This window comes from Prunus persica, chromosome G7 (genome assembly GCF_000346465.2).
Source record: "Prunus persica cultivar Lovell chromosome G7, Prunus_persica_NCBIv2, whole genome shotgun sequence".
Classification (NCBI taxonomy): domain Eukaryota; kingdom Viridiplantae; phylum Streptophyta; class Magnoliopsida; order Rosales; family Rosaceae; genus Prunus; species Prunus persica.
The window spans coordinates 19406320-19419823 of record NC_034015.1 but is presented as its reverse complement, the minus strand read 5'-3'; the positions used below and the strand labels follow the sequence as shown (position 1 = coordinate 19419823).

Sequence of the window (13504 nt, the reverse complement as noted above, 5' to 3'; positions counted from 1 at the left end):
GCCCAAAAGTGTGGGCTTCGATCCAATCATATAAGTATGTCCGTACGTTGGTTCCTTGGTTCCCGGGAAAAGAAGCCATTTCCATGGCTTCGCTGTCGTCTCTCACTCCTCCTACAGTCCCGGTGGAGCTCTACGTCACCAACCGCGAAAAGCTCCTCAGTTCTCTTCGCCATCACCTCTCTCAGTCTTCTCGTCCCATCCATGGCATCGTCTTTCTCCAAGTAATCCACTTTCTTCTCGCTGATTTTGATTCAATGTATTTTCATAAAAAAAGGAAAAAAAATTGAGCTTTGGTTTTTCGCAACTGGTTTTTGACTTGTTGTTTTTAGGGAGGCGAGGAGAAAAATCGCTATGACACTGATCACACCGAGCTCTTCAGGTGCATATTTGAAATAATTATGTTGTTGATCATATTATTGTTGATATTCAATTTAGCTTTCGGTTTATGTATGTTTAGGTATTGTTCGATTGTGTGAAGTACCAGTATGTAAAAATGACCATTGGAATTTCCAATTTAAATTTCGCTTTTACTTTTGTAAAAAAATAAAATAAAATAAAAATTGCCACTTAATTAGACTCGGTTAAGAAGTATCATAGTTCAGAGTATGATTTGTATATTATGTTATGAAAGGTGTTTGGCTACTATTGGTTGTTGTCACCGCAATAATTGGTTTGCATCAATGGATGATTTATTTATTTAGTTTCTGATTGCTGTCGAATTTCCGTTTACAGGCAAGAGAGTTTCTTCGCTTACTTGTTTGGAGTAAGAGAGCCTGGCTTCTATGGAGCTATCGTAAGTACATATATTTAGGACACTTGGGTTGTTCTTGAATGCAAATGTGTTTTTTATTCGGTGTTTCTTTTCGGTTTTAGCTCTCATGGGTTACATGTAACGTATTGTTCTTCTTGTGGGCTGATCTTTTTGTATGCTTTTTCCTTAAGGACATTGCAACTGGGAAATCTGTTCTCTTTGCTCCTAGGTTACCCGCTGAGTATGCTGTTTGGTTGGGAGAGATCAAGCCTTTATCCTACTTCAAGGTGATTGACGGCTTAATACATTTCTCTTTAAACATAAGATGCAGTCGTTATTCATTAGCTCACATTTATGTTATTCATTTGCAGGAAAGATATATGGTTAGCTCAGTATTCTACAGTGATGAGATCACAACTGTTCTGCATGATGAATACCAGGGATCTGGTAAACCTTTATTGTTTCTCTTGCATGGGGTCAACACTGATAGTGATCTATTCTCAAAACCAGCAGAGTTTCAGGTTAATAAATCTCATGCTCCCTCTTTATCTCATATCAGTTATAGATACCTTCAGAATAGGATTTGCTGCATCAGTTCTTGTTCAGGTGGTTAAAGCTGGAGTTGGGGAATGATAGTTGTTAGTTCACTAGATGAATAAATTATAAAAACAATTGCATTCTCTGTTTTAGACACATTTTTCTTTAAGTAGAATGTTATACTGAATATAAATTCTTAATCTTTTTATAGGGGATTGATAAGTTTGACACAGATTTGACTACCTTGCATCCGGTTTTGACTGAATGCCGTGTCACAAAATCAGATCTGGAGCTTTCCCTTATCCAGTTTGCCAATGGTATCAGCTCTGAAGCTCATGTCGAGGTAAGTTTCTATGAAAATGTTCCATTGCGCATATGTGTTACCCATACATCATATACATATTATAAGAAATAAATGTACTTTTAACACAAATTCTGCATGTCATCCTCACTTATGCACGTCTAATGACAAGAAGCAGCTCAGAAATGAATCAGTTATTTCACTGTTGGATGGGCTTTCTGCACTTCGAAATCTTGATTTTGGACTGATCCTTATTAGATCTTTAGAAATGTTTCAGACCTTGAATGTTTTTTTTTTCTTAGTCATGATTGCTATTTTTCTTTCTGACCAGGTCATGAGAAAAGTTAGGGTGGGCATGTACGAGTATCAGCTGGAAAGCATGTTTCTTCACCACACCTACATGTATGGTGGCTGTAGACATTGCTCGTACACTTGTATTTGTGCTACTGGTGAAAATAGGTAAACTTTTCTTAATTAAGCCATGAGTCGATAGAATAATCTGGTCAATTAAGAGATCCTTTTGATTTCTTTAGAGGTTTGAATGTATCGATATCGACGTTAATCTCAACTGTAAGCTATTGGCTAAAATTTCTATTGTTTTGAAAATACAGCGGTGTTCTCCATTATGGGCATGCAGCAGCTCCAAATGACAGGGTACAACATACTTAGATGCTAAGTACTTTGTTACACAATGAAAATTAGCGAAAATTCATAACTTCTTTTGTGCAGACCTTGGAAGATGGAGATTTGGCATTGCTTGATATGGGAGCTGAATACAATTTTTATGGGTCTGACATCACTTGTTCTTACCCAGTGAGTATGCATAGTTTTGTTTGCAATTAAGTTTAGCTAGGGGTAAGATTTTCTGAACCATGGACTGAATGGTAATAAATAGTAGTACGCAGGAGACTCTTCTTGTGGTACAATGCCTATTTGTTTGATTTTTCCCTGAGCTTTCTCAGAATTCTTTCAACCTTATCTGCAGGTGAATGGAAAGTTTAGCTCTGACCAAGCACTTATATATAATGTAAGTGCATTAGTATTACGGCATTGATTATATCTTCAATTCTTGCTCTCTCTATCAGTGCATTAGTATTACGGCATTGATTATATCTTTAAAATTGTCTTGTTTTCTGCAGGCTGTCCTTGAAGCTCACAATGCTGTCATATCTACAATGAAACCCGGAGTAAGCTGGGTTGATATGCACAAGTATGACTCAATCCTGACTGTTTCTGTAAACAAAAGATTAAGGCGTTTGCTAATATTATGTGCATTCTGATTCTCTTTGCCTCATTATTTACAGACTAGCAGAAAAGGTTATTCTTGAATCATTGAAGAGAGGGAGCATCCTAGTTGGGTAAAAACCATTGTATCTCAATTATGTACTCTAGTATACCAATTACTTGCAAGTTGCGTGTAGTTTTGGAATTATAAATTTACTTAAGCTGCTCATTGCTCTTGGTTCTAGCAACGTTGATGATATGATGGTTGAACGATTGGGTGCTGTTTTCATGCCTCATGGTCTTGGGCATTTGCTTGGTATCGACACTCATGATCCTGGTGGCTACCCAAAGGTTATTATCAACAAGTTATATGCTCTCCTTTCTAGTGTATCTTTCAGAATTCCTTTTTAAATAATTTTTGGCATTTTTCCTTGGTGGAACTTGGAACAACTGCATAATTTGCAGGGTTTGGAGAGGCCAAAAGAACCTGGATTAAGGTCTCTACGTACAGCAAGAGAACTCCAAGAGGGAATGGTTAGTATCGATTTATAGATCAAACCCTTTCGCTAATGTTCTGAATTTTTTTTCCTGAACGCTGGTTAAAATAATTCTTTTGCATTTGATAGTTTGTCTTTGGGGATTGTTTTGTAGGTGATAACCGTGGAGCCTGGTTGCTACTTTATTGATGCTTTGTTGGTTCCAGCCATGGGAAGTTCAAATACTACTAAGTTCTTCAATCATGAAGCAGTTAGTAGATTTAAAGGTTTTGGTGGAGTTCGCATTGAAAGCGATGTGGTACATCCCATCTTCTGAACCTTATGATTCCTTTTACCGATTTTTGACCTGTGTTCCTTGTCCCCTTGGTTGCATTCGCATTGTGGTTTTGGACATATGAAATAATAACATGCCACTGAAACTGTACATTTTGCTCAACTCTCTTCATCTGTGTTGCGTCTGGTTCACGTATATCTCGGTTTTCTTTATATGGTCGATGTGTGCTTATACATTATTCTGGTTGTTGTAGCTTGTCATGGATACCGGTTGTAAGAACATGACAAAGGTTCCTCGGGAAATATCAGAGATCGAAGCAGTAATGGCGGGAGCACCGTGGCCACTTGATAAAGCTTCTACCGGAAAGGGCTGACAGTTTAAAGCCTCTACCGAGAAAGGGCTGATAGAACAATCGTATCCATAATGGATTATGCTATTTGTCATGGCATAAAGAATAAGATAGAATCTCTCAACAACAAAAAAAGAAAAGAAAAGAAAAAAGAAAAAGATAGAATAGCATAGCATCCGCTGTGAAATATTGTTGTAAACGATTTATTTGTTCTCTTAGCTATCATCTCCACATTTTTTCATTATATCTAATGTTTATTTTCTTCATCAAACAATAGAAGACTTCCAAAGCTAAAAAATTCTAGTGATTTTTCCTTCATAATGAAAAGAAAGGGCAATGCTGTGTTATTATTAATCACATCTTTTTCAAGGTCAAACAAAGAAATTGTATGGTAATGTCTTGGTAAAGAGAGCGAGACGATTAAAAAAAGAAGTCAGTTTCAAGCAAACTAGAAACGCCGTCGTTTGGTTTCCGCATCATGGACCTTGGGCTCTCTCTCTCCCGCGTCGGCAAGCAAAACGACGACCCTTCCACTTGAAGTGGAAAACGACCTCCAACGGCCCCACTCTACTAATTTTAAACAAAAGCTTTAAACTTTAAAAAACACGGTCTCTGAAAAACTACGAGCCATTAAGTACCCAAAAACCCCTCGCAAAACCCTAAATCGCTGTCAATGGGTCGCCGAAAGAACAACAACAACAGCAATCAGAGCTCAGCTGGCTTCAGCCACTTGCCCCAAGGCTCCAAGATTCGCTTCGCAGACAAGGAAGACGAAGACGAAGCTCTCAAAGACGCCTCCGGGAGCTCCAACCACGACGAGTCCATGTGCGACCCCGAGCTTGACAAGGCCGTTGATGACTCCATGGGCGAGCCTGACGTCTCTTTCATCGCCGCCGATGATAAGACCAGCGCCGACTATTACTTCGACTCCTACTCTCACTTCGGTAGCTTCCTTTCTCCTTCGTTTACTGGTTGTTGCTTGCGCTTTTGTTTTGGGTGTCTCTTTGGATTCTGTGAAAACTGAGACAAAAGGGATTTGAAAAAAGGGAAAGTTTTTGTTTGGATGATTGATTTTTGGGTGTGGGTTTGGAAAGTTTCGAACTTGGTTGCATTTTTGTTTTCTAAGTTAAGACCGTTGTACTAGTTTTAGTTGATTGGGAGCTTTGGTTTGAGTGCAATGGCAGAAAGTAATAGAGCGATATCACAAAATTTTTATGCTTTAATTGATTGCATATTGTGATTGTTGCATTTTTTCTAAAAAAAATCGTTCTTGTTTTGTTTCAATGAGCACCTGCTACAAAAGGCTTAATTTGTGTTTTGTGTGATTGCAGGTATCCATGAAGTAAGTGTGTGGCACTTGGATGCAACCCAGTTCTGCAGTTCGTTCTTGTAACCTCTTGCTAATACCCATTGGATGCTCCTGACTATTGTCATCTTTCAGGAAATGTTGAAGGATGTAGTGAGGACTAAGACATATCAAAATGTTATTTATCAGAACCAGTTTCTGTTTAAGGACAAGATTGTTCTTGATGTGGGAGCTGGGACTGGAATTTTGTCCCTATTTTGTGCAAAAGCTGGTGCACAGCATGTGTATGCGGTATGTTTTTCTTAAAGAAAGTTTGTTAACAAATCAATTTCTAGTAATGCATAGTATTTTTCTTATTTTGTAATGTAGCTTGGTTATGTCTCCTTAATATTACTGATATGACAAATGCTTTATCCACAGGTTGAGTGCTCAGACATGGCCGACATGGCAAAAGAGATTGTTGAAGCAAACGGATTTTCTAATGGTAATATTTTCAGAGTTCATACCTGCATGTAGTTCTGTCTGTTGACAATGCTTTGACAAAATAAGTATTCTGTGTACTCATTGGTTATTTGATAAATGCAGTAATAACAGTTCTGAAGGGAAAGATTGAAGAACTTGAGCTTCCAGTCCCTAAAGTGGATATAATTATCTCAGAATGGATGGGATATTTTTTGTTGTTTGAGAATATGTTAAATACAGTCCTCTATGCTCGTGATAAATGGCTTGTAAGTAGTATTTACATCCTATATTTATTGTCTGTGATATCTATGCCAAGAATAAATACACCTGCAGACTAATTATTCGGTTGGGTGGGGCTTCAGTTCCTGTGACCCTTGTAGAGGGATACAATCCATTGTAATTGTGATGTTTTGAGCTCCTTTGGGTTAATGTTACTTGTTGATCTTTGCATATAAAAGCCAGGGCATAATCTCTGTTACATTCAAGTCAAAGATCTATCATGCTTTGGCTTATTTATATAAAGATTCTTTCTTTCTTTCTTGTTTGTAGGTAGACGATGGAGTTTTACTACCAGACAAAGCTTCTCTCTATTTGACAGCTATCGAGGATGCAGAGTACAAAGAAGACAAGATAGAATGTAAGCCTTTTAAACTCTTGTGTGTATACACGTTGATCATTGCTGACTTGGTCCCTTAGGTGGACTACAAATGTTCTTTAGTGCCATGCAAATGTACATGTAATCTTTCAGCTCATCTTTATGAATTTTTGCTTCTTACCTCTTGCAATTTTCATGCTATTCCAGTTTGGAACAACGTATATGGCTTTGACATGAGCTGCATCAAGAAGCAAGCCATGATGGAGCCCCTTGTGGACACAGTTGACCAAAATCAAATTGTTACAAATAGCCAGCTACTCAAGGTGGGAAATATCTATGCAGTGATTACCGTGCTGCACTAAGTGAAATAAGTCTGGCCTCTTTTATGCTATCAATTCTGTCCACTAACATTCTCTAATTTTCTTCATTCAGACAATGGATATATCTAAGATGACTCCCGGAGATGCTTCCTTCACAGCACCTTTCAAGCTTGTTGCTGAACGTGATGATTTCATTCATGCTCTTGTAGCCTACTTTGATGTGTCATTTACAAAGTGCCATAAATTGATGGGCTTCTCCACAGGTCAGTATCTGTGTGCTTTACTTCTTATTTTCATTCATTTGTTGTCTGGATCAAAGTTTGTTTTGGAAATATGGGCATTTGAAGCAACAAATAAATGGAAAAAGAAGAATATGGGCATTCGTTCTCGAGTGAAGCCCCAAACCCAAGTTTCAATCAAACAATGGAATTGAGGTAATCAGAACTTTCTGACAACTTGAAATATAATGCAGGGCCAAGATCACGGTCTACTCATTGGAAGCAAACAGTCCTGTACTTGGAAGATGTGCTAACAGTATGTCAAGGAGAATCCATTGTCGGAAGCATGACTGTGGCGCAAAACAAAAAGAATCCCCGTGATATTGATATCATGCTCAAGTATTCATTAAATGGCCGACGATGCACGGTCTCGAGGGTTCAATATTACAAAATGCGCTAAGTTACGTTATGCTATTTTTCCATCGAGAAAGCAATCCATAATTGCAATAACTCAGTGTTGTGGATTGTTGTTGCTCAGCCTGTTTGAATGTTGCCTTCCTTTAGGTTATCTGTGCTAGGAGGCAGCATTGTAGCATCTGTACTTTTAATTATCCATTTCTTAAAATTGTAATGTCCAAATTTTGATGCTAAAAGGTTTGGAATTTATTTATTTTAGTTCATGACTTGCAATTCTATAAATCTCATCTGTTCTTTCCTTGGGGTAAAAAGTTTTCATTCAAGTGATTTTTCATTGGAATAATTGCCGGCATACGCATATGCTTTAAAATTTGTTATTCTTTCTTCGTAAGTGTAATGCTATTATGAACGAGGATATGAGCAAGAAAGAAGTATTTGGTAGCTGCCATTGCATTTCAGAGGTTAGAAAACACGTCAACTAAAGCAAAAATCTCCGAAGTTGATACAATTGCAATAAGGTAATGGAAACAACTGTCGAGTATTCTGGAAGGGCATAAAAAGCAAAAACTGCAGCAAATCTACTTTTTAACTTCTCCTCAACTTCCTACTTAAATGTCAAAACAATATTGATACAATTAGCAAAAACGTGATTACTCTCATACAAGTTACTATAATTCAGTGATTTTATGTTCTAAAGCTCTGCCTTGTTGGCCTTTGTACTCTTCTTTGAAGCTGGCTTTTTCAGTCCCCTCCACGTTTTCCGTAACCAGTTAGAGACTTGGTTTGCATGTTTCTTTAGTGTCTCCTTGGTCTTCAAAATTCCGTTGGTGATCCTCTGTTTCAAGTCACTCTTTGCGCTTTCTTTTTCTCTCAAAACTTTTCCCTGTTTAAGAAAATCTTTTAAATGCTGAAAGAAACAATATGGTTTTCTAATGGAGAATTTGTAGACTTAAGATTTTGTAATTACCAATTTTGAGGGAATCTGCGTGTCCTCATCGTCATCATCTTCATCATCGGCATCTTCACCACCAAAATTTTGATTCATCAATTCATCTCTTGAATACATTTTCATGCCTGGGGCTCCTGGCATACCCTGAAGAATGGTAACGCAGAATATAGGTCAAAATTCAGCACACTAGTATGATATGAAAAATTTTCAGGAATGCAAGGACAATTACCTCCATAGATTTCATTATCTTTTCCATTTCAGCTTCTTTAGCTGACTTGGCCACAAAAATTTCTCCAGGAGTCCTATTCTGGAACACACAAGATATTATCATGAGTATCAAAAGTAAGCGTCTTGCTCATGCAGCAAGTTGTGCAAAGCCAAGCATCTAGATTTATAGTATCCTATGTAACATAATGACTTGACCTCCTTAAAAATCAAGGTGATTATAATCAGTGGTAGAGACTAGAGATTAACATGTATACAAAGCAGCAGTCGTGAATCTCCACGTCAACCTTATTAGGGTCTCAAATCTGTATATCTAGTAGAAAGTCTTTGAAGCACGTTACCTACCTGATTTTATAGGTTGTGGAATAAAGACACCATTGTTGGTTACACATGAGCCCCATGTGTGTAAAAACAAGTTTCAGACTAATTTTCTACTGGCCAAACTTAGTTAGGAAATGAAGGATAATGTAATGATCAGCATCTTAAAATCTCTACTTGACATACCTCAAAGACGTACGGTTCATGTTGAAAATAAAATTACTTGGCGGAAAAGCACAAGAGTTGCAAAGATTGACCCATATCTCAATTAACTAACATAGGATGATCCCTTACAGACATATTGTGCAAAGAATGAATTGAATTGAATATCAAGTCAAGAAAGCAGTTACCTTAGGAACTCGGGGAGGCTTGGTACTGCATGCTTTAGTAAGGTCTTTGCATAGATAATTAACCAATGAATCAATGTCAGGCTTGGATTTATATAGATATTCAGCAACATCAGTATCAGAATACCCCAAAACCTGCAATATTTCAGATTAACGCTTAATTGAATTGTAATACATGAACATTCAGACTAATGCAAATTGAAGGCCAATATTAAGAGAGAGGATGAATCGCATTTGCAGTTCCTAAAAAAACATATTGCAGAGTTCATATTAAATTAAGAAATCATTTGACTTTCTCACAGTCAATTAAAAGGAAAATGAAGTGGAAAACCAAAGAATTTAACTTGATTGGTTGCAAGGATCAATATTTTAGGAAGCAAAGTAACCCAGATACACAAGAAACTAAAAAACGAGATCCAAAACCTCACCTCCTGACAAGCTCGCTCTATTGTCTTGCATTCCGAATTACATTGTCCTTCAGAACCTTGTTCCACCAGCTGAAAAGTAACAAATTATGTAGCAGGTCAGGACAATGAACAACAAAATGTCTACAATATGCCTACAGGAATTTGTATATCCACTATACCATCAAAATATCAGCAAGCAATACTTTCCAAGCAATGAATAACTAAACTCAACTATACGTAAGCACAAAACTCAAAAATACCATTTAACTCATCAAACAGGCCTAAAACCAAAAACAAACCCAAGAAATTGTTACCTCCAACTTATCTCCTTGCTCAACTATATCAATCTGCAAAATCCAATCCGCCTCTGCCTTCTTCAAATTACAGACATTCTCCGAAATCTCAATAATCTGATACTCCGAGATCTAGCACCAAAAAACGAGCACCCACTTTCAAATTCAACAGACGCTCTGAAACAAAAGCATATTGAAGGCTCTGGAAGAAAACCCAGATGATAAAAATACCTTCTTGGGGGTGATCTCAGCTTGCTTCTTCTTAACTTGTTGGTGTAGCTGAGCTGCGAGCTTTTCACAGACTTGGCATTTGATGAAAGGAATGTCTTCCTTCCTCGCAACAGTCATTGGTTTCTTAGCACACTCGGAGATTGGCATACATGCTAATACCACCAACACTGAGATTGCTACAAGAATTCGCTTCAGTTTCGCCATAACTCTCTCTCCAGAATTCAAACAAGAACCTGAACACAGAGACCAAACAGTGACAAACACAAGCCTTATAATGATTTTCACCAAAAAAGACGCAATCTTTTGTTTTTTTGTTTATTTTAGTTTTGATGGATCAATGTTTTCACTTGGTCAGCAAAAACAGGTAGTTGTGAAATTCAATTTGCTCCTATACGTGTTTCCTTGCATCTGATTGGTGGTTACAGCATAGTGTAGTAGTGGGTCCCGCTTACCAACCAATAGAATACGAGATACACGTCTTATTGTCAAACTCTGCCCATGACCCGACCCGACCCATTGACCCATCTTAGCGATAACAAAACGACACGTAGTGCTTACAAACGGCGGTAACCTCTTAAACCCTAAACCGTTGGTTTCTTCAACTGACCTGCTCATACAATTAGGGTTTTTCTTTAGCACAGCTCCTTATCACATTCCTCACTGAAACAAATTGGTCGCATTTTAGGGTTCAACCATGGCTCTCGCTTTAATCGACTCCAAAAGTTCCTCAATCCCAGCAAACCTAAGCCCTCTGATTGGCGAAAACTACCACCTCAAGTTAACCCAATCAATTCAAAACCTTTTAGTTGAAATTCACAAGGAAAACCCCAAATTCTCCCACTTCATCCAAGTCTTCTACGACCTAATGCAAGCTCAAGTAGACCCACCTCTCGAATCCATCTGGGTCTATGCCGCATTGACGTTTCGTAGCCGTAATCACCCAAAAGAGGACCCTTTGAATCGAATATCAGCCGCAAAAGACTTATTTCAGCTGGTGTCCGCGTGCTCAGCTTCGGTCAGTTCTTTGAAGAGCATCGCATTGCTTGCTCCAGTGGTTTATGAGGTGTACAATGTGGTTGTTGATTTGTTTAAGAGGGACTTGTCATTGAAAGCAGAGAAGAAAGGGATGAAAGCAGTTCAGAATTTGGTAGGAGTGGTTCTTGGTTATGCAAATGTGTGTTCTTGCAAGGATTTGGGTGAGAATGATGGTTCAACTGGTTCAAGTTTGATTACTCCTTTTGCGGATTTAATTCGTGTTTGGATGAACTCAAATGAGGGATCAGAATTTTTCTTACCTTTAGTGAGCAGTGACGTGTTTCGGGGGCTTAGTGAGAGAGAAGGTGATGTGGGTTACTTGGCAGGAGTTGTTATTGCAGAGGTGTTTTTGTTGAAACTGTGCCTGAATTTCAAACTTGGGACTTCAACGAAGGAGTTGGAGATGGAGTTAAGGACTTGGGCCATTGCTTCCATTACCGGATTTCAGAACTTTTACCTTTTTGGTTAGTGTTGTTTTAGCTTTTTCTTGAATTAGGACATGGTGTATGTATATTTGTTATCAAGATTTTTCCTTCTGCATCACACTTTTATTTTAGTAAGGCATGTGTTCTGCATGGGCTAAAATGGCCGAGGGTTATTTGCACCAAAAAGGACTGGGATAGACATTAACAATGAATGCTTTATCATATATAACTTTTCATTGTGCTTTTGCTATGTTTCTTCTGTTTCATCGATTTCAAAAAGTGAAATTATATCACACGTATCTAAAACTGTTCGGTAGTTTCCTAGTTACTGCATGCCTTGTGTTTCACTGAATAAAATTTCATGTCTCATATAGCGATGATGATTTCATCAGATTCTCATATTTATTGTGCTAACATCCTAATCTTTGTGTCAAATAGAGGTGCTTGTGAGGATGCTGCTGGAGAAGACTTTGCCTGTTACCTCCCTTTTGGTTTGTATTCCTCTTTTAAAATGTTGAGTTTGATACTACATCTGTCCTAGTGTTTGTTTCTATTCAAACAGACTATATTGACAGGAAGTGGAATTATCTTTTTGTTGATATGATCTTACAAGTAAAGTTCACATCTTGTTACTCTTTATATGCAGAGTTCTGAAGATGAAGTTTTGTTGAGGCAAGTGCTGTATGATGCCATCATATTGGTTGAGTATTCTTTCCTCAACCCTGAGAGAGTAATTCACTTACCTGCTGAGCGCATGAAAAGTATTGCCATGAAAAGATTGATTGTTACTCATGAAGCAGTGGAGTATTTCAGGTATGAAAAAATAAATATAATTATATGTCCAGAAAGAAAAAATGAAATAGAAATCAGCATTTCATTATGTTTTTAAAATTCTAGTGAAACCCTTATGGAAAAATTTCACTACTGGTTTGCTTTAGGGAGCATGGGGATCAGAGGAGAGCCATCTCTTATGTAACTGCATTTTCCAGTTCACAATTATCTTCCCAAATAATTAAATGGGTAAAGAATCAGATTCCTGAGGATGACGGTGCAATCAGATCAAAGGGCACTTCACCTAAAGCTCTTATAAGTAAGTGATTCTACTTCCGTTTGTTGTAAATCAACTATAAATATATTTTTTTTAATGCTCTCTCTAATATCGATCTCATTCTCCAGGGTGGCTTCTTAACCTTGAAGATCATGGCTTAAGAGTATTTGATGATAGCATGGAAAACTTTCGTACTAAACTGGTTCATGAGATGTCCAAATCAGACTCTGAGCAACCGGCTTCTAAGTTGGATAGCAAGAAAGTGGATGATGATCTTCTCTTTTACATAGATAACAATGGAGACGAGGAACATGCAGATGAGGAGAATGAAAAGGTGAATGAATCCATGAGTGCTGCATTTGTAGCTGCTGCGCATACAATGACCTCATCAGAAAAAAGAGGAAGAAAACGGAAAGAGGGGAAAACCCCTGAGAAGAAAGAGAAGATAAAATTTGTAAAGTATGACCTTCGTTGTAACTCTGACTCGGCTAGTGGGAGGTCCTCATTCATCAATAATGATAGCCTAAATAGTGGGAGTGAAGTTGAGAATCCCCTCTCTGATGAGGATACAGAATGAGAAGAGCAATAATGTAGTTGCTTGTGTGATCCAGAAAAAGTATACTATATTTTTTTTCCCACTACCTCGTGCTCATGCAGAAAACTCAGGCAACCAGATACTCGAGGCATCCTTATAAGTTGTATACTGAAGGTTAATACACTGCCTTACCGGTATCAGTTTTGTTGTTTCTTTAGTAGTTATTAGAAGGGGAAATATCGCATTTTTGTGTAACTTATTTGCTAGATGGAATACAAACTTTGTTGTGTGCAATAGTAAGAAATGTAACGTTTTGGCATCAGTTTGGAGGGTCGGAAATGCCTTAGAAGTGTGTAATTAGGAAGTTCCTAATTTGAAAGTTTTAACCAGTCTCAAGAAAAAAAAAAATTACGTACTTAACAGTAGAAATCAGTAAGGAG

The 13504-nt window shown here is 37.8% G+C and overlaps 4 protein-coding genes across 4 annotated transcripts; 3 read left to right on the top strand and 1 right to left on the bottom strand.

Annotated features, from left to right (window-relative positions):
• Positions 71–4231, top strand: LOC18769260 (xaa-Pro dipeptidase). Its single transcript, XM_007201902.2, has 16 exons — positions 71–221; positions 330–379; positions 733–793; positions 943–1038; positions 1123–1272; positions 1500–1631; positions 1921–2048; positions 2201–2243; positions 2319–2402; positions 2575–2616; positions 2729–2799; positions 2894–2947; positions 3059–3164; positions 3279–3347; positions 3465–3608; positions 3838–4231. The coding sequence occupies exons 1-16, from the start codon at positions 84–86 to the stop codon at positions 3955–3957; spliced, it is 1488 nt and encodes a 495-aa protein (XP_007201964.1). The 5' UTR covers positions 71–83; the 3' UTR covers positions 3958–4231.
• On the top strand, positions 4539–7549 carry LOC18769430 (probable protein arginine N-methyltransferase 1.2). The gene is made up of 9 exons (XM_007202119.2): positions 4539–4877; positions 5265–5275; positions 5375–5530; positions 5660–5723; positions 5825–5967; positions 6251–6338; positions 6504–6619; positions 6729–6879; positions 7089–7549. The coding sequence occupies exons 1-9, from the start codon at positions 4607–4609 to the stop codon at positions 7292–7294; spliced, it is 1206 nt and encodes a 401-aa protein (XP_007202181.1). The 5' UTR covers positions 4539–4606; the 3' UTR covers positions 7295–7549.
• On the bottom strand, positions 7705–10382 carry LOC18770943. The gene is made up of 7 exons (XM_007202297.2): positions 10022–10382; positions 9812–9922; positions 9519–9587; positions 9094–9225; positions 8430–8507; positions 8219–8344; positions 7705–8134 (listed from the first exon to the last, which is right to left on the bottom strand). The coding sequence occupies exons 1-7, from the start codon at positions 10223–10225 to the stop codon at positions 7943–7945; spliced, it is 912 nt and encodes a 303-aa protein (XP_007202359.1). The 5' UTR covers positions 10226–10382; the 3' UTR covers positions 7705–7942.
• LOC18770388 lies at positions 10601–13403 on the top strand. Its single transcript, XM_020568306.1, has 5 exons — positions 10601–11520; positions 11920–11972; positions 12128–12294; positions 12420–12571; positions 12658–13403. The coding sequence occupies exons 1-5, from the start codon at positions 10716–10718 to the stop codon at positions 13104–13106; spliced, it is 1626 nt and encodes a 541-aa protein (XP_020423895.1). The 5' UTR covers positions 10601–10715; the 3' UTR covers positions 13107–13403.

Coding starts and splice junctions, on each gene's coding strand:
- LOC18770943 (XM_007202297.2), bottom strand. CDS start 10,225: ATGGCGAAACTGAAGCGAATTCTTGTAGCAATCTCAGTGTTGGTGGTA. Junction 9,226..9,518: donor TAGAGCGAGCTTGTCAGGAG/GTGAGGTTTTGG, acceptor GAAATATTGCAG/GTTTTGGGGTATTCTGATAC. Junction 8,508..9,093: donor AGCCTCCCCGAGTTCCTAAG/GTAACTGCTTTC, acceptor TGTGTGTTCCAG/AATAGGACTCCTGGAGAAAT.
- LOC18769260 (XM_007201902.2), top strand. CDS start 84: ATGGCTTCGCTGTCGTCTCTCACTCCTCCTACAGTCCCGGTGGAGCTC. Junction 1,039..1,122: donor AGCCTTTATCCTACTTCAAG/GTGATTGACGGC, acceptor ATTCATTTGCAG/GAAAGATATATGGTTAGCTC. Junction 2,948..3,058: donor AGAGGGAGCATCCTAGTTGG/GTAAAAACCATT, acceptor TCTTGGTTCTAG/CAACGTTGATGATATGATGG.
- LOC18770388 (XM_020568306.1), top strand. CDS start 10,716: ATGGCTCTCGCTTTAATCGACTCCAAAAGTTCCTCAATCCCAGCAAAC. Junction 11,521..11,919: donor TCAGAACTTTTACCTTTTTG/GTTAGTGTTGTT, acceptor TGTGTCAAATAG/AGGTGCTTGTGAGGATGCTG. Junction 12,295..12,419: donor GAAGCAGTGGAGTATTTCAG/GTATGAAAAAAT, acceptor GGTTTGCTTTAG/GGAGCATGGGGATCAGAGGA.
- LOC18769430 (XM_007202119.2), top strand. CDS start 4,607: ATGGGTCGCCGAAAGAACAACAACAACAGCAATCAGAGCTCAGCTGGC. Junction 6,339..6,503: donor CAAAGAAGACAAGATAGAAT/GTAAGCCTTTTA, acceptor ATGCTATTCCAG/TTTGGAACAACGTATATGGC. Junction 6,620..6,728: donor CAAATAGCCAGCTACTCAAG/GTGGGAAATATC, acceptor TTCTTCATTCAG/ACAATGGATATATCTAAGAT.